At 55.2% G+C, this 18,743-nt stretch overlaps 1 protein-coding gene and 1 long non-coding RNA gene across 5 annotated transcripts; one reads left to right on the top strand and one right to left on the bottom strand.

The window, feature by feature from the left end:
- Positions 1-1,224: 1,224 nt before the first annotated feature.
- Positions 1,225-11,185, bottom strand: CYS1 (cystin 1). Its single transcript, XM_040550923.1, has 3 exons — positions 11,012-11,185; positions 6,505-6,557; positions 1,225-2,176 (listed from the first exon to the last, which is right to left on the bottom strand). The coding sequence occupies exons 1-3, from the start codon at positions 11,168-11,170 to the stop codon at positions 2,068-2,070; spliced, it is 321 nt and encodes a 106-aa protein (XP_040406857.1). The 5' UTR covers positions 11,171-11,185; the 3' UTR covers positions 1,225-2,067.
- On the top strand, positions 7,080-13,766 carry LOC121067006. 4 transcript variants are annotated; one of them, XR_005818060.1, is made up of 3 exons: positions 7,080-10,728; positions 11,845-12,122; positions 13,314-13,766. It is a non-coding gene; the product is annotated as an uncharacterized LOC121067006 (long non-coding RNA). The 4 variants fall into 4 exon arrangements; XR_005818062.1 differs by lacking the exon at positions 13,314-13,766 and having other exon boundaries at positions 7,080-7,732; positions 8,668-10,728; positions 11,845-12,599; XR_005818061.1 differs by lacking the exon at positions 13,314-13,766 and adding an exon at positions 12,226-12,599.
- The last annotated feature ends 4,977 nt before the right edge of the window (positions 13,767-18,743 follow it).

Here is an 18,743-nt window from a genome sequence, read left to right as displayed (position 1 = left end):
AGGGCAACGGGCTACCCGGCGTGCAGCCGCCCAGCGAAAAGGTTCCTAAATCTGCTCCATCCTTTGGGAAGGAGCGACCGTCCCATCACAGCCTGGAGCTCTGCCTGGTCTGGTGGCTGCCCGCGGAGGTGGCTCCTCCTCTGCTGCAGCGCTGGCAGGCTGAAAAGACATGCACCTAAACAAGGCGAAAGGGACGGCTTGAGGACTTTCCCTGCTGTGCAGCTGTAAGCTGGTTGCACGGGCAGTCAGGAAACACTGGATTTATGGGCGTTGCCAAGCTCAGCAGTAAAGAAGTGCTGATATCTGCTCACAAACTAACGAGTAACTTCTCATCCGTAGCTGAAAGTCGGGCCCTCCTTAGTCCTCCCAGCAGCTGTGGGGTTGCCTCCTGTAAAAAATACTAACAGGAGCGATGTGCAGACAGCTGGCCAGCAAGGCTCTCCTACGTGTAGGCTGGCAGGAGACACCGTACAGAGCGTTTGTCTTTGTTAGATGAGTAATGCGGTGATTAATCTGTTAACACGCATGCCTACTGCTGTTGTATTATGCTCAAAGCCTGTGCTCGGCTGCCGTCTCGCACGCTGTATGAGGCAGGAGGACACCTGTGTCCTGGGTGCAGGAACTCAATCTGCAAAGTTGTTCACGTACAGGCTTTCCTTCAGGACAGACTGAAAGGGGTTTTAGGGATATTACCTGGACCGGTCACCAAATGCAGCCTCGGAGGGAGGTCCTGGCCAAAAGAAGGAGTTCCAAGCTGGATGGAAATCTAAAACCCTACAGCGATAAAAGCCGGGCAGGGCATGGAGCGCTGCGGCCGCCTGCAGTGCCAGAGTCAGGAGGTCTCCCGTGTTTTCCCTCTTCTCCGCACGAGCATTTTCTGCTCACCCCAGTAGGTCCCTGAGAGCTGCCGAAAACCAACACAAGCGATGGGAGATCTGGCCACCGACTCTTGCTGCGCTGCAGAGAAACGGGCAGCCTCCCTGCCACGGCTCAGCAGAGCTAAAAACGACCATTTCTGCTGCTGAGCGCTACCGTTCAAAATGCGATTTTTTTTTTTTTTTTTTCCAGGAGAGCAGAGATCCCACCTCCCACCCCGCTGCCCCCAGCTACACGAGGATGCCTGCTCTCCGCAGGGCCTCCAGCCTCGCCACCATCCTCCAAGGGTGCCTCCTGCCCGCTCTCGGCTCGTGGGACCACTCGCTGCTTGAACAGGGAGACGTTTTCTGAACAGCTTATTTGCCTTTATTGAGAGTTATGTAGAATACAGATCAACTTCTTTCTCTTACACAGATTTCAGGAACGACAAAGAAGTCAAAATACAGCTGCGTCCTGCTGTTTCCCCTTGCACTTGCACATTCTTTGCAAAGATTTCATCTGGCATCTTTTACGATTCAGCTGAAGACAGAAATAAGGTACTTTTCTAGTTCTGATAATAAGCAGCTACTCATAACACATTAAGATGCAGGTAAAACAAAGGCAGAAACCCTAAAATACCAGGCTTCCCTGTCAGGGAGCGCTGAAAACATACGATTTTCTGTGGCGATCCAGGCTTTCTGATTCAGCTAATGATAAATTGTAGTGATTTTTCTTCTAGACTAGCTATGAAGGAAAAGAAATGCAGGGGAAGGCCAGGAGCGATGACTGGGAATGGGTGGCAAAGAGCTGCTCTGCAAGCCCCTCTCTAAGTAGATGGCCATGGCCACGGCGAGGTGGCCCTGGGGACGTGCCTCCTGCTTTCACTGGGGGGTAAAAGCCCTTGTGCTGCAGGTACAGCACCTGCACTGCCAGGACAACAAAAAAATAAGGTCTTCCCCTTCAAAGCACCATATCTCAGCGCTCAACAGAACTCTAATATGCCTTCATTTGGAAATACGGTTCAGAAAGGAGCTTTGAAATATCGAATTGCCAGGTGGGCTTTCTTCAGGTCATCCTCTGTGCCTCCGGAGCAGTCGTGCTGCCTCTCGCCCACCCTCTCCTTCCTCCTTCTCCTTCTCCTCCTCCTCCTCCTGGCCGTGCGAGGGGTGGCCGTGGTCTGTTGGCAGCAGCTTTCTGCTCCCCGCCGGGGGCTCAGCGGCCGTACTCCCGCTCGATGCTGGCCATCAGCTCCTCCTCCGCGCAGTCGTACGACACGGCCGGCCGCCCCGCCGGCTGCTTGCTGCTCCTTCCCGGGCACCTGCTGGTTAAGGGCAGGAGTTATTGTGGGCATGAGGGGGAATCCAGCTCCGAAGACACAAAAAGACACTAATTTCATCTGCTTGTGAATAGAAAAGTCGCAATACAAGTGGCTTGCTGAGATATAGATACTCTAACGCATCAAATTTCCACCACTGGCTGACGTTTGCTATTACTTGGCATCTATTTCAGTCGGTGAGTTCATGAAAGTAAAGTCCTTGCAATGCTGCGGCTCACACTCCCCTAACCCCATAACCCTCCGGTGAGTTATGGCCGAGGCCCAGCTAAAGCTCGCCATAACCTTTACACCAGTTACTCGCTTCAAGGCTTTATGCAGAAAGGTGTTCTTACTATTTTCTGTTTATTTATTTCAGGATTTGCATGCCCTCCGGCTTTTGCCCCTTTCGATAGGGCTGGACACTGCCAGTAGGAACGGCTTGCTTTTCCACTGTTTTGGTATTTTGTACCTCTGCTTTAGAGATATGTAAGATAAAATGTAGTAGTTTTGTTTGTTCAGGCTCTCCGGGGCCTGAACAAAGCCCTCCAGGTTTGGTGTCTGCGTGTGGGCTCTGCTGGGCCCGCAATTCACTCGGAGGAACTTGGGTATTAACACGTTTTCACAGACCTGCAGCTCGGTGCGTTCACTTTGTGCCCTCCAGGAACAAGTAAGCAAGAAATAAATGGTTTTGTAGGGCAGTTGGTTGGCTGCCAAAGTGAGGTTTTCGTATCTGATAGCATGGCTCTAGCTCTATCATCGTTAGCATCTATGGCTTACCATTTCTCTAAGGATGAGATCCAGCTCATCCTTGGCCTTGTAGCTTAGATGAATTTGGTGTTAGCATCCCCTGGGGAAAAAACTGAGAACCCTGGTTATTAGATGAGAGCTGCCCCAAAGCAGGTAAGTGTGGAATGAGAATTGAAGGAAAGTGCCCTGAATTGAAGGAAAATGCCCTGAAATGCTTTTCCAAGGAAACTTTCTCATATATGGGAGCTGCTTTCACAAACCCTCAGCCATCTTTGGCAGCCAAGGATGGTTCTCCTTGGGCACAGGCGTGTCCATAATATTTCTGAAGCATTTGCCTGTTGGAGCAAACTGCACGGAGGTAGCTGCACCTTTTCAGAGAGAAGGCCCAGCTGGCCTGACCTCGCAGTGCTCATGCCGTGCCCCGTGAATGTCAGGAATAGTTTGATGTTTTCCCGGGAGCCACCTGGCCCCCAGCTGGCGTGGCGGCCGCATCATGTGGCCCTGGAGCTATGGACATTGCACCCTGCCCTCGGCTGCAGCTTCTCCTGGCAGCTCCCGAGTAGGATTTAGCCAGTTCTGTTCCTTCCTTTTCTTCCTTTCTCTTCTCCTGAAGGACTGTGAGCTACCTGGTTTCTGCTGCAGCAGCACATACGGGAGGAAAGCTGGAAGCCAGTGTCCACGAGCCAGGATCACGCACCAGCAGCTGCAAAGCAAATTCTTTTGAATTTGAAAGAATCAGGAAAAGGAAATGTAGAAATCCGACTTAAACACACAGCTGGCACATGATTTATTGATTTAAACCCTGCGCTGGGACAGTCCTCCAACTAATTTCATGTTACGCGATGAATCGGAGGCAGAGCTCTTGGCAGCTTGCTCGCAGACCCACAGAAGAGCCATTGTTTCTCCTAACGACTGCATGATTCCTCGCTGTTAATTATTCTTCATGCTCCGGCCTGGCTGGTGACCCCCAAGCACGAGAGAAAGTCTCCAGGTAAAATTCAAGCTCGGTGAAACACGGACGTGCTTTTAAGAAGACAAAAGCAAAGCCTCCTGCCACGCAGGCCCCAGAATCGAGCGGGATAAAGGGGGCAGCGTTCACTTCACGAGCAAGGCCCTGCCCAAGTTCCGTCTCTCTGCTATTGTGGCAAATCTATCTGCCGTTTAATTTGGAAAAATGGCAAAAAGTCCAAAAAAAGAGTGATTCCATCTGCTTAAAAAGAGAAACCTCTCTGCCCCAAGGACAGCAGGCCTCGGCCTGGTTGTCATGGCCAGGCCGCACGGAGCCCTGAGTGTGGCTCCGAGCCGGAGCCTGGGCCAGGGACCTCACGAGGCCCTCCTAGCCTGACCCTTCATCTCAGGGGCTTGTTAAACAATGACAAAGTCTGGATTTGATTTCAGAAGCCCCAGCACACCCCACGTCTCTGAAACTATCTTCGGAGAGGGCTAAGGCAGCTGACAGGGCTGCTCCGCGCTGATGGGCACATCCCGGTTATCGTGCACGGAAGAAAAGCAGCCGGTGCAGCTCCTTGGCCAAATGTTTATCCTGGTCCTGGCATTAACCTGGGGCACAGACACCTGAGCACGGCTGGGACAGGACCTGGTGGGCCACAGACTTGCGGCGGGAAAAATTATTCAAGATCTGGCTGTTCTGGGGCAGGGAGAGACCTGAGAAGGAGCAGCGCTGGGAAGAGAAGAGCGTGGTAGGACAGCAAAGGAAAAAAGGCCAAGGCAACCCATCAAGATGTCTGTACAGGGTATCTGAGCACTAAAAAGTTATTAACAGCTTGGAGGGAGTTAAAAAAGTGGCAATAAGAATGATTTAAGAGGCTAAAGCAAAACAATTAAGGCAAGAGGAAAGCAAGATGTGTGCTCCCGTCCAGCTAACGGCCTCTCTGTGTTCGAGGATGATTAAGGGAAGAGGCAATTATTTTTTTAAATGGATAGACAATGAGCTATGCACCGAGCAGGAGGAAGTGCAAAGGGCAAGACTGGACAAAAATTGAGCAAAAACTGCCTTTTGAGCAAGACGTTGGGCATGGTGAGCCAGCCCAACAAGGTGGGGATGGTGGAAAGCCCAGAGTCACAGGGTGGCCGTGGCTGGAAGGGACCCGTAGGGGCCAGCCGGTCAAGTTGATCAAGTCAACCTCAGTTATGTGCCTGGAAATGAGGCGGGATGAATCCAGGCCACGGGTTTTAATCATTCTGCTGAGGATGGGCAAGTCCAGGATTAATCGTTACAATGCCTTCTGCAAGACCTTGCAGCTGGAAAATGGGTCAAAGCCAGGTTTGGGTAACTCTGCTCGTGACACAGGGCTTGGGAGCAATCATACACTCGTTATAACGCTCCTGGGCCGTGTCATCCGACCTGGGCAATGCCAGAGAGAGGTTCACAAAACAATTGCTTGGTGGAAAATAAAAACGTAACACGATGCAGTGAAGAATACATACACGTTGCCAGGCACCTGGAGGTGACTGGAGGTTTATTAGGGCCTGCTTTAGACATTTAATGGGGTCCCACGTGAATTTTTGCAGTCTGTGCCCACCTCCAGCACACACCACGGGTGCCTGCTCTGCTGGCAGATAGCACGGTGCTGGGCAAGCTGCTCCGGGTGGCCCTGCCAGCCCCAACCACGCCGTGGTTCTGCAGAGTCTCCTTATCTCCTTTTTTCTCCCCACTCAGCATTTATTTCTTTAATTGGTTTTACGGGAATTCCTCCAGCCAGGCAGTCCATCAGGACATTTGCTGCCCTACATGAGTGTTGGAATAACTCTACCCACAGCCCTGCGTAATATTTAGGACCAGACACCTACACACACTTTAACCACCGCTTCTGTGGCCTGAGCTGCTTTGATTTCATCCACGTGAACGTTTGCTGGGTGCTGAACCACCTCCAAAAAGCATTTGCTTGCAGCTCTGGCCAGCAGGAGCTGCAGACTTGGAGGCACAGCCTGCACCCTTGCCTTTGTCCTCGCCACTCCCCCGTCCCCAAGGGATGCTCCTGTCCCTCACTGTTGGAGCACGGCAGCGTCTCATGGGTTTCTCCTTGTGATTCCCAGGGAGGAAAGCGATGTTATCCATCCTACACATGCTGGATGACCTTTTTATGAGGTCCTTCAAGATGCCTTTATGACACACAGACATCCTAAACTCTGTACCACTCATGACTAGGAGTAAATTGTTGTACTGTACCTAAGCTGGAGCTGGGATCTTTTCAGGCAGCGTGGCTCTTGGATTTTTTTAACTCACAAATAGGTATAGAACAAATATTTAGGGCTATGAACAGTTAGAGAAAATTCTCACAAAACTCTCAGGTGGGACAGTTTGGAGATGGATGGTGGGGAGAGCCATGGACACCTTGAGCTGCCCCACATGGGAAGGGAAGGGAAGGGAAGGGAAGGGAAGGGAAGGGAAGGGAAGGGAAGGGAAGGGAAGGGAAGGGAAGGGAAGGGAAGGGAAGGGAAGGGAAGGGAAGGGAAGGGAAGGGAAGGGAAGGGAAGGGAAGGGAAGGGAAGGGAAGGGAAGGGAAGGGAAGGGAAGGGAAGGGAAGGGAAGGGAAGGGAAGGGAAGGGAAGGGAAGGGAACTCACTCATTGCTGACGTTGTTGTTCTCTGGGTCAGGCGGGCTTGCAGGTGACACAGCCTTGAAAAGAACAAACACCAGGTATTTCAGTGGCAATGCTTGGGAGCTGTGTTCAGCTCTAGGGGGCTGTGTTTACACCCCAAATCACCTCTGTGAAGGTGATGCAGGTGCAAGAGCATCCCCTTCAGTAACAACAGTCCTGCCGGCTCTCCTTCAGCTACTTGGGCATCCAGCTGGCTACCGAAGCCACCGCGTGTTAAGCGATGGCACCTCCTGATGCCCATGGACGTGCGCTGCCCCACTGACTGGTGGCCAGCAGCAGGAAAACACCTGCCAATGAAGAAAGCTGCGGCAACGTGGAGCTGCTTCTTCCCACCCGACACAGCATTTTCCCTGCTGTAAAGCACTTCTCGCCACGCTGCTCGCTGAAACGACCCCGTCTGCAGGGGAAATACCCAAATTTTTAATGCTGCAATCCCAAAGGTTCCTGATGGGTCACTGGGTGGGCCACCAAAGCCAATCCTGGGCTTTTAATTTATTTTTTTTTTTTTTTAATTTTAATTATTATTTTTTTAAAATAAAATTTTAATTTTTAATTTAAACTGGGAGGATGGTCAGACCCCACATCTGCCCAAGCCCCCAGCCCAACCAGTGGTAGAGCGAAACCCCGGCAGCCAAGAGGAATAAAATTCCCATCTTTCTCCACTTTTCTGCACCGTCACATGGGAAAGGATGGGGAGAGGGACGGGGGCTGTGGCTTGGCACAGAGCTAGCCCTGTGCTGACTTGGCCGCTGCTTTGCCGAGGCCGGAGCTGGTGATTCACGCGAGTTGTTCTGACTCCTGTGACGACACCCGCAGAGGTTGAACAGGACTCGGCGCCCAGAAAGCAGAAACGAAACAGCTCTCCGGGGCGGCGGGGTGGGGTCGGGGCTGCCGCCGTCGCCTTGGCTCCCCTGCACCTCTCCTGGCACCGGGTCAGCCTCTGCTGCCCCACACAGCTTCCGCTTCTGGGGCTGGGAGAGGTATCTGCTGCCTGTCCTGGGCCTTTCGCATCCTGCCTGCTTGCTCAGAATTACAAACTGAGCCTCCGCAAACCTGGAGCACCTTTTGCTACCTTCCAAAAGGCAGCGCACCTCCTTTCGGAGGGGCCCCCGCTCTTGGGCAACGCGTTTGCTCTGGGAGAGCCTGGAAACAGCTCCTGGGGCAAAGCGAAGGCTGCGAGCGAGAGCTGATGGTGAGCAAAGGGAATTTCCTTCTGGTTACGGAGCATCACCTCCTGGCAGCCTCCTGCAGCCAAAAAAAGCAGGCAGCAGCCCCTCTACGTGCTGCCAGGACGGAGCTGTGCTGAGTTCCTGAGGCTGCTTCCTCCCAGAACATGCCTCATCCTCACCCTCCTCATCCTCACCCTCCCCATCCTCATCCTCCTCGCCCCCAGCAGGCTGCTGCTGCCCCGAATCTCCTTGCACATGGACTCAGCCCTTCCCACCGTGGGAAGCCTCCTTCCTACGCTGCTGGGCTCAGGGTGGGTTTGGATCACGGTCGGTTGCCTTTCCCCCCCCCCCCTCTGTGGCTGACTCCTCCACGTTACGAGCCGTACGTGTCGTGTGGGTGGAAGGCAGAATTAATTAGTCATCGGGACAGGGCAGCCCCGGTCGGCAAAATGTGCTTCTCTCTGCAAAACCCGCTCCCACCTTCTCCCAGGGAACCCGTCAGCACCGACACTTCTTTCCCAAGCTCCCTGCCGAGGTTTAATTGGGAGCATCAAAAAAAGTTTGCTGGCCCCGCTGGCACGGCAGGCAGGCAGGCAGCACCCTCCAGCGACGCGAGAAATGCTGCGGGTGGCCAGGCCAGCGATCCCCGCCCAAAACAACATCTCAGGAGCAAAATCCAGCTCGTGTCACGGGGAAATAGGTTCGGCAGGGAAAGGATGGCTCCCCCCCCCCCGCCTTGCTCCGTCCTCCGGCTGGGAACGCATGCACGGCGCTCGGTTTGGGTCAGGGGTGGTGTCAGGATAAAAATGACCCGTGCTCTGCCGAAAAACGCCGGGGAAAATAATACTCAGTGATGGTTTGGGGAGCCCGGCTGTAAGGGGGGACAGGGGCTTGGCCACTGATGCTGGCTGAGGGGACTGCACAGCTCACTCTTTGGTGGATTCTGCTGACATTTCAGATGCTTTCAGGAAGAAAAGGAGCATTAAATTGGCAGAGAGAAGGAATTTTCCTCGGTAGCCACCCGGCACGAGCTGCAGAGCGAGCGTCTGGACTCGGGGGGGGTGGCTTTTTTGGCCATTAATAAAAACAGGAAGGAAACGCAGAGATAAATCGCTAGATCTGAACGATGCAGATTTCTGCGGCCGGAGGCCTGGTTTGGCGAGGGCAGGAAACCACATCTGCCACCCTGTGCCCCTGCGGTGTGTGGCTGGGGGTGTCCGGCAGCGAGGTGATGCACCGACGGGTGGAAAACGCCTTGTTTGGGCTGAAAAACCCAGCTTTGAGGATTTAATCGGTGTTCTGGAGGCGTGCTGCACCCCCTGCAGAAGATGGTTAACGCAGGCTCTGCCTGTGTTCCTCCGGAGCTGCGGCTGGGTGGTGGATTGCTGCCATCGTGCTCCGGGAAGGAGCAGGGCAGCGCCGTGGAAAAAGCCGCTAAAGGCAAGACCTGAACGTTTCTGCTCGATTTTCCGTCGTGGGAAGCCGGTGGTGAAACGCCTGAGGCTCCCCTCCCGGCTGCCACGGGGAGCAGCCACCACATCTGCACCGTGGCAGCGTTTGCAAAACCACGGGTGTTTCGAGCAAAGACCCAGAGGAAAAGCACGGGCAGCCCTGGGTGGGGGGGGCGGGGAGGACCGAAAAAGGAAGGTTTGGGGCTGGTGGGGAGCTGCTGGGGGCTGTTTGGAGCCGGGTCTCCATCGGGACCGCTCCTCCAGCCCCTCATGGCCCCCAGCAGCTCTGCCAAACCAGCCTGTCCTCTCCTCGCCCCACTTTTCCACCCGCCCCCCAGCTCACAGAGCAGAGGGCACCCCCGGGTGGTGCAGCCCGGCCGGCCCCGTGGGAAGGGTGGGACGGCTGCTTGCGCAACGCCCTAAAATCCTAAACCGCATCCTGCGAGCAGTGCCCACGGCTGGCAGCTCCCTCCTGCTCGGCCGCACGCAGCCCGTGGGCCGGGAGGAGCTGGGGAGGACCTGGGGCTGCCATCGAGCGGGACCACGGCCACCTCGGCGCAGGTAGGAGACCGGGTCTGCCCTGCAAACGTACCTCCAGCAGTACCAGCTCTCTCCTTTTGCCATTTCCAAACCTCACTTCCTTTCAGTTTTGTTTTGTTTTTGTTTGTTTGTTTGTTTTTCCTTTAAGACTCGCATAAAACTGTTTCTCGTGCTCGCCAAGCCTCCTGGTTGCCAAATCGGTTTGCACGAAAATTGTCACCGTGCCACGGGCACGCAGTTTGGTCACAGAAAAAGAGCAAAACTGAGGCATGCAAGCCTGACAGTATTGCATCCTAAATACTTACTTCTGTCGGTAAATCACAGAATCACAGGATCTTTTTAGGTTGGAAAAGACCCTGAAGACCAGCAAGTCCAGCGCTTCCGATCCCACCACTGCACCGTGCCCCTAAGCCCCGTTCGCACACCTCAGTACCTCCAGAAACACACCGGGAATGTTTTACCCGAGCCTTAGGGCTGGTGGTGCCTCTGCTCGGAGCAGCGCTTACCTAACAAACAGGACACAGCTTCCACAACAACAACTTCCAGCTAAGACGAACGACGCCGGTGATTTTTGGCCTCAGCACCAGCTGTAGAAACGCAGGGCACCCCGAATCGGAGGGGGCCCACAAGGATCATCGAGCCCAGCCGCTGGCTGCACACAGGACCACCCCAAAATCAGACCCTGTGTCTGAGAGCGTTGTCCAAACGCTTCTTAACCCCCGTGGGTCCCTTCCAACTCGGTTACTCCATGATTTCTGAGCTCCGGCAGCTCGGTGCCGTGCCCACCGCCCTGGGCAGCCTGTCCCAGTGCCCGACCCCCCCCGGGTGCAGATCCTTCCCCTAACCCCCAGCCTGACCCTCCCCGTCCCGGCTCCGTGGCGATGCCGCCGTGACTTCTGAGTAAGGGAGAAGAAAACAAATCTCAGCTCTCCCCGGAGGAAAATCCAGGAAACCCGAGCGGTTCTTGAGGCAGCGCAACGGGGCGGCTGCAGCGGCCGGGGAACCATTTGGGGCCGGCTCCCGTTGGGGTAGCGGAAGCCTTATTTATGGGGGGGGGGGGTCCCGGGGAAACGGGGCAGGCTCTGGGCACTGCTGCCCCCCCTATTTACAGGGGGGGTCCCGGGGAAACGGGGGTGAGGAGAACCTTGGGGTAACACCGAGCCCCCCACAAGGACCCCCTTGAACCGAGCGAGGCGGGGCGGTGGTGGTAACATCCCCGCACCCCCCGGGGGGGCTGCGACCACCCTGGGGGGGGGGGGGGGGGACACGATTTGGGGAAGGGGATCGCTGAGGGCCCCGGGGGGCACCTACCTCCCGCGGGGGGCTGCCGGGGGCGGGCAGCGCCGCCGCCCCCTCGCCCCCTGCCGCCGCCTCCGCCGGGCCCGGGGCTGCCCCCGGCCCTCGGGGGTCGCCTCCGCCGCCGCCCCCCGTCGCCACCGGGCCCCGTCTCCGGCTGCTGCCGCTGCCCATGGGCTCGGGGGCCGGAGCCGGAGCCGGCTGACGGCGGGGGCCGGCCCCCGGGGCGGCGGAGGGGGGCGAGGGGGCAGTAAAGCTGCGAGGGGGGGGAGCGGCGCCGTGCGGGGAGGGAGCCCCCGGGGCGGCCAAAAGGAGGGGGAGAAAATGGGAAAAAGGGTTTGGGGGGGGGGGGGCGGTTGGGGGGGGAGCTTTGCCGGCCCAGGAGGGCTGCCAGGGCTGCTGGCTGGTCCCTAAGGTCCCTCGGCAGCTCGGGATCCCCACGAGATGGGGGGCATGCTGCTGTCTCTTCTGCCCTCTCTCTCCTTCCCTGGGGGTCCAGGGGGTCGTCGCTATTCGGGGAGGGTCCCAGGAGGCCACCACGGCCCCGATAGCAGCCACGGGTTGGGATCAGGCAGCTCCCCTTCTGTGGGGTCTCCCCCAAAGCCCCCCCAAAATGGGGGAGCCAGGAGGGCGGCAGACGGTTTACGGATCACTGACAGCCCCTGCGAGAGCCCCAGCCACAGCAGGAGACCCTCGGGTGTTTTTGGAAACGGAGGGTGCCCAGCGCCACGTCCAGGGGTGCTCCAGGTGACAGAGAGGAGGCTCTGGGCTCCAAGCGGTGGCACGGTCCCGAGCGGTGGCACTGCCTTCAGGCCCTGGCCACGAACAAACCTACCGGCTCCCTGCAGGCCCGGAGCCTCCTGGAAAGTTTCCTGGCGGCCCCGATGGAAAAAAGTTCATTGCAGGGCAGTCCCGCGGATCCCGCCTGGGCTGACGCCGCCTCCGCAAAGCCTGCGTCTCGCGGTGAGCCGAGCAAGTCGTGTTTGGGAGCAGCTGCAGCCCGGGAGGTGTTCGGGCAGCGGCGACCCAAATGCTGCTGTGGTTTAGCAGGGAGGCCGGGAGATGTTTCCCTGTTGCAAAGTCTGCTGGGGACTAAAGCGAAGATTTTCAGAAAGCTAAAGGCCTGGTAAGCCCATGAATTCTCGGGAAAATCAGGAAAAAGCTATCAAATCCCCTTTTTTTTTTTTTTTTTTTTTTTTTTGGTGGCTTTAAGCACGGTTTCCCAGCAGGGCCAGTATTTAAAATCCTGGCTGATCTTCAAGAGCGAGGGCTGGCAGCGCGCGGTGCCAGCTGCGGGTGGCACCCAGCCAGCGGCCGGGAGCCCACGCATCCAACACGGCCTCGGGGGAGGCAGCGGCTCCGGGGCCCTGCTGGAAGACGGTGCTGCCACATATTTTAACATCACTGTTATCCATCAAAGCCACGAGCGCTGATTTGCCCCGTCGTGGTATTTGACAGGCTTTGCTGGACTTCCAAAACCAATAGCTAAAGTGGCGTTGGGACGTGCAATTGTCTGGGCGAAATCTCCCTTTCTGATCTTATTTTCAGGTTGCTCATTCCCTGAGTATGAGAACAAAAAAAGAATAAAAGAGAATGACAGTTCCGACCCGTGTCCCAAAGCGACAACGGCAGCTGGAGAGCGAGGAGGGATGGGGATGGCGGGGCACGGCAGGGTGTCAGCGATCACTAGCTGTATTGTCGCAGTGCCAGGCAGCAAATACACGAGGAATTTGTTTGCTGGGTGAAATAGCAGGCTCCTCTCACTGTGATAACCAAAACAGAGCTGGGGAACTCTGCTTTTTCATGTTGTGTTCCCACCAGAGCTTTTCTAGGGCACTACAGGTGGTTTGTTGAGCAAGCTGACCTTGTGACAACAAATATTACGCCACATGTTTAGGTTTTGCCTTCTTTTCTGGCGTTTGCTGGATTTTCTGCAAGTCTTCAATAGATATATTCCCTCAGCATAAGAGCTCTGGAACAAAAAGGATTCAAACCCAAAGTTAACATATATATCATGTCAGATTTGCTCTCTGCAGAGCCATCGGGGAAACCTCAATCTTTTCCACTGCAAACCGCAGTGCTGGTGTCACCCTTCGGTGAGCAGGTTTATTTATTAATCTGCCTTTTTAGCATTAACTCGTGTGCAGCAAGGAAAGGTGTGCATTGCTCAAATCGGAGCCTGCCTCTATCATGCAATGGGACCGCTAGGCTGGCCTTCAATTCCTTTTCCCTGATGTTGTCTTCACCTGGGTTTTCTACAGTTCTGGCACCAAACCTGAAAAAAAAAAAAAAAATTACAATTGTGATGGTTTTTCAGGCTTTGCTGTGGAGATCTCACATCCTGTGCCTCTGAGCCCCAGGAAAAAAATATATCCATGAGGTGGAGGCCAGTGGGACCCAGAGAAGAGAGGTCCTGGGATGGATGGTGGGAGCTGTGGGTTGGTGGCCCCGTCCCTACCACATCCCTGGGGACAGCAGGGCTCAAGCAGCTGCTGGGCATCCCTTGCATCAGCTGAGACGGTCTGGAAAGGTAGGTGGAAAAGAAGAGCTGTCAAGGTGGGTGCTTTCCAGCAGGGGAGGCCGGTTCCCTTGTTGGAGAGCTGTCCCACAGCAGGATGGAGCCCAGGACACGCTGGAGGCTGCCCCCGTGTAATTAGCGGAGCTGGGCTTTGGCTCAGGGCTGACATTTGACTCATCAAAAAACCTGCTGAGAACACGTATTTAAATAAATAAATATAAAAGCCTATTTTTAAGAGTGTCCTTTCAACACTTCTCGGATTTCGCTGCACCCTAAGCACTGTCAGTAAAAGATTTCTCTTCCTGCAGCCCACATGTTAAGGGAAGGGCCCTGCTTTGCCCAGAAGTCCCAGCCCAGGGAAGGGTTATGTTTTATGGGTTTCACCACCACGTCTTTCTGCACTCTTCCTGTTGGTACCGCAGAAGGCTGTGCCATGGGAGAGCTTCTACCATCAGCTGCTGTGGCGTTTGTGTGCTGGTGGGGCAAAGCCCTGCTGCCGTGTCCCCATGTCGGGCTCTGACCACAGCAAGGTGATCACAGAACCATTAGGGTTGGAAAAGCCCTCCAAGATCATCCGGTCCAACCATCCCCCTGCCACCAACATCACCCACTACCCCATGTCCCCAAGCACCACGTCCAACCTTTCCTTAAACACCCCCAGGGATGGTGACACCACCACCTCCCCGAGCAGAGGAGCTCTGCAGAGGCCTGTGGGTGTGTGAAAGCAGCAAGAGCTGGGCCTCGGAGCTGAACCTCCCCTTCCCAGCAGAAACTTTGCTCTGGTTTCAGTTCTGGGAGCTTTGTTTCTGCACCTCAGTGCGGCCGAGGCTGAGGTCTATGAAGACCGGCTGGTCTCAGAGAGCCGGTGTGGGGCAGGCTGTGGGATTTCAGCCGGGCAAGGCCTTGCTGGGCTTGGACCTCAGCTCCTTCGGCTGAGGCTTGCTGGGTGGCCGTGTCCTCACAGCAGGGCTCTGGGAACCCACGGAGAGCAATCCCTCAGCTGTACCTCATCCTGGTGCCACCAGCACTCCTGAAACCTCCCCAGCGGGACAAGCTGCAGCTCGCACAGGTCGGGGGTGACACCAGGCGGGCGACACCAGGCCTGCTCTCCCAAGGTCTCCCAGGCTTTGCTGCCTGGGCAGCGTCTGACTCGGTTCCCCGGGGGCTTTAACTCACAGGGAGGAAAAAACCAGCCGAGGTTAATATCTTACCAGCAAGCAAAGAAGCTGACCTAGTATTCAGACATCCACATGAGTTATGGGAGCTGGCAGGGCTGTCCCCTGGCAGCAGGGCTGTGCTGGCTGTCCCCATGTGCCCCTAGCCCACTTCAGGCTGGAGCCAAGGCAGCGTCCCACGGCCCGGTCAGAGGCACGCACTTGGATAATGTCAGTGGCTCCGGGCCTGGAACAACTTGCTGAGAGGCTGTAACGTGATCGTGCCTGACCCCTGTGTGCTGTGCATGAGCCGTCCTGGTGCCAGCCAGCCCGTGTCCCCGAGGAGACCCAGCCACCGCGTGGGTCTGTAACGGGGCTGCGCTGGGGCTTTATCTGGAAGCATCGCTTCTGCTGGCAACAGCAGCTGGGAAGAGAGCATCCTTTCATCTACCCGGGCTTTAAAGTGCCAAATGACGTGCTTTTACATAGAGGGGGAGCCTTGGCGTTTTTCTGGTTGAAAGAGCTCGTGCGATTTTTGGTATTTCACCTTTGATGAGACTCATGGCAGGGAAGGTTTTACGTACAATATACCTGTCAGCAGGCAGCTAACGATGTCGGGCTGAGCTGTGCCAGAAGGCAGGGCCGAGGGTTTGGAGCTTCGTTGGCTTCTGTGCTGCTGGGTGGTGACAAAAGGGAAGGAGGGGAGGGAGGATCGCTTCCCTTGGCTTCCTCAAAATATAGCTCACGGATCCAGGGCTTTGATTGTAAACTCAGTGACTGCATCTTCTCTGAGAGGCAAACCTGGAAACAAAGACTGGGGACAGAGGTGGGCAAATCGGCACTGCTGGCAAGGAAGGATTTTGCTTTTCCTGCTCACAGAGGACCAGAGACACCAGCAAACTATGCTTCAGCTGAACCTCCCCATGGGAACATACGGGCATTTTAGATGCCCTGCAGGTGCCTTGCCTGGCCTTCAGGTGTCAGTGGGCTAGGATTGCTCAGGATTATTCTGAACGTTTATTTGTATGGCCACCAGCTATTAGTGTTCTCACAACGTCCATGAGACATCCCCATAGGTGTGCTGAAGCCATGACCTAGCAGCATTGTGGATGAGCAGTGACAGGCAGTCCTGGTGCTGTTGTGCAAGTCGGTACCTGGGGGGCAGTGAACCCCATTCCTGGGCAGCTCACAAATATGTCAGGGTAGGAAATAAATGGCTGGAGCAGGAGTAGAAGGGCAAAAGAAGAGCACCAAAGCCTGATTTCCTGCATGGTGGTAAGCCTGAGCTTATGAGCTTATGAGAATATGAGCTTATGAGAGGGCCTGAGCTTATGAGAATATGGATCTAGTCTATTCTCTAGGGCCAAAGAGCAAGAGGCTACGTTCCCACTGAAAATGGGGAAAAGTTCCTCACCCTGAGCAGGGTTAAGCACTGAGGAGGCTGCTCAAAGAGGCCGTGGCGTCTCCATCCTTGGAGGCTGTCAGAACTTGCCTGGCCTTGGGCAACCTGCTCCGACTTGGCAGCTGGCCCCGGGGGCTGGAGCACATAACTGCTGGGAGGCTCTTCCCATCTGAATATTCCTGTGCTTCGTTTGAGGAGGAGAAGGAGGAGGAGGAGGAGGAGGAGGAGGAATCCTCCACAGTGCCCACTCAAGGCCTGGAGGTCCAACCATGTGCACGTCCATCATCTTGGTCAAGGGATCTGGGAGGTTTTGGGGAAGAGGCCACCAGGCCACATTGGGGGTGGTCTTCCAGTTTTGGTGGGGGCAAGAGGCTGGAGCTGTAGAGAGGCTGCCAGGCTCCGTCAGAGGGCTTCTGTGTTGTGGACAAGCCCTGTCTGCATTTATTTACCGACACAGATGGGTCCTCTGAGGCTACGCTTGTTTGCAGGGAAGGCCAAAGTGCGGTTATCCAGGTGGCATTGCTGGCTGGGTCCCAAGCAGGCGGCCAGCATCACGGCCCCACGGGAACACGAGCTGGAAATGCTCCCTGCCTGTGCTGGCATTGATTAACAGGGATGGGAACAGGGCAGACTGACAGAATTCACCACTCCAGTGGCTGACCCTGCACCAGAGATCTGGTCAAGCCAGGGCTGGATGCACTGAAAATGGTGAGCTTGAGTTTGTTGCCCTGGCTTGTACAAAGGGCAGGAGGGAAAAGCTGGGGGTAGATATGGGTGTGTGTAATCGGAGTGGATGTGAGAGCTGTGTGTGGCTGAAGGTGGAAAATATAAGCAGAAGACTTGGGAAGACAGAGTGCCTTATGGGGACAGACCCCAGGGAGCAAAGATGCTCTGCTTAGAAAAGTAATTTCAAACAAAACTATGGGATCTGTGATATTATTAACTCATAGCCTCTACTCTCACATGATTTTCTTCTGCTGTTCCTCTGCTTCACCATAGGCCCAAACTGTTTATTACCATCACGCCAAGCAAGACCTTAATTGACCTTCTGCACCCTTGGTTGTAAAGTCTGTGTACAATACCGCCTGGACATCATCTCTGCGAAAATCCCCCCCCCATTTTATTCCCCTGGGGCTCTCGTCAGTGCTTAGCCAGCCCCAGGACACCGTGAAATACCTGTGTCGGTTCTCAGCAGCACTTGACGGCGCTTGCAGACAAGTTTGTGCTTCCTAAACCTGGGGAGAAATCCCCAGAAGAAGGAGGACCAGTGCCTCAGGTACTACTAGAGATGAGTACTCGCAGGCTTTTAGTGTCCTTAATAAAGCACAGAATATGGAAGTTTGCTGTCAAATCTGCTTTTTTAGACCAATTGTCTTGACCCCAAGTGGGACCCGAGTCTAGATCTGGGGACAGCGGCGTTTTGCAGATTTTATTTTATTTAATTGAGTTATGGGGTGAGTAGTGCTCACTGCATTGGAGACAGTTAGTTAAAGCAAGCTGACTTAATGTCACTGAGTCATGAGCAAGTCAGACTTTTGCCTGCTGCCTGCTTCTTCTGGGACATGTCAGGGCATCGGTAAGAGCAGAGCATACTTACAGAGGAATAATGGGTTGCTTAATAACGAGGATTTTTCTGCTGAGCTTCGTGAAATGTCCCTTACACAGGTTGGGCATTAAAGTCCTGGAGACAACGTATATGACACTAATTATTACAAAATGCTACTGCAAACACGTGATCTCCCTGTGACAGCATGGTGTAAGCCTTGGCTAACGAATCTCCCCTGCTCCTGTTGGGGTGGATGCGGTTACCTCTGCGGACGGGGTTTGTTGGCTGGTGTAAACGGTTCCCACAGCCCCAGAAGAACTTACTGCTGAATCTCCTGATAATGCGTGTAGGTTTTGTTTCTGAAGTAAGCACAGACTTAATTAGAAGGCCTTTTCTTTCTTCAAAACCACAGTAAAAAAGGCTGCAGAAGTCTGCCTACACTTCCCTTGGCTGGCAAGGTGCTCAGCACCTTAATGACCAGAGTTATTAACCACCAGTCCTCACAAACCAAGTGGTCTCGGCCTGCCAGGAGAATAAAAAAGATGAGGAAAGTAGGCAGCCAGAGCAGGGCTGCACTATTCCTAGCAGCTCAGAGCTCTGAGCAAGGCATTGGAAGGTGGGGATTTAACTGGAAACTTCTGACACGGGGGCAGGCTGCGATCTCTTCCAAGTCCAGGTGGTTTCTGTGCCGTGGAGCAGGGCGCAGGGCTGGAAACCACCACGTGCATTTGTATGCTACCTGCTGCCGTTCAATCTCCAGGCTCTTGTTCGACACCTGGGTGCAATAACGATGGAAATAATAAATTGCGTGCTATAAAACCTTGCGCGCGGACTCCCTTTGTGCTGACGGCAGCGCGTTTCCCCCGGCGCGGCCCGATGCCATCCTGCTTCCAGCTGAGTCAGTTCGCTGCGCAGGCAAAAGCCTCGGCTCAACAGCTGGCAGCGCTTCAACGCCGCTTGCCTGAAGGCAGCGGCAGGTCTTCTTGCTCCCTTTTGATCCGAGGGGTCCCCGGAGGACGTTTGTCTTGGAGGCGTGGGTCTGGGGCTTAGCTGACTTGTGCAGAGCTGTTGAAATATCACAGGGACTCCTTGGGGGGCTGCAGAAGCAGCTGAGATGCACCGACAGC

Source organism: Cygnus olor, chromosome 3, assembly GCF_009769625.2.
Source record: "Cygnus olor isolate bCygOlo1 chromosome 3, bCygOlo1.pri.v2, whole genome shotgun sequence".
NCBI lineage: Eukaryota > Metazoa > Chordata > Aves > Anseriformes > Anatidae > Cygnus > Cygnus olor.
This window is presented reverse-complemented; position numbering and strand designations above follow the sequence as displayed.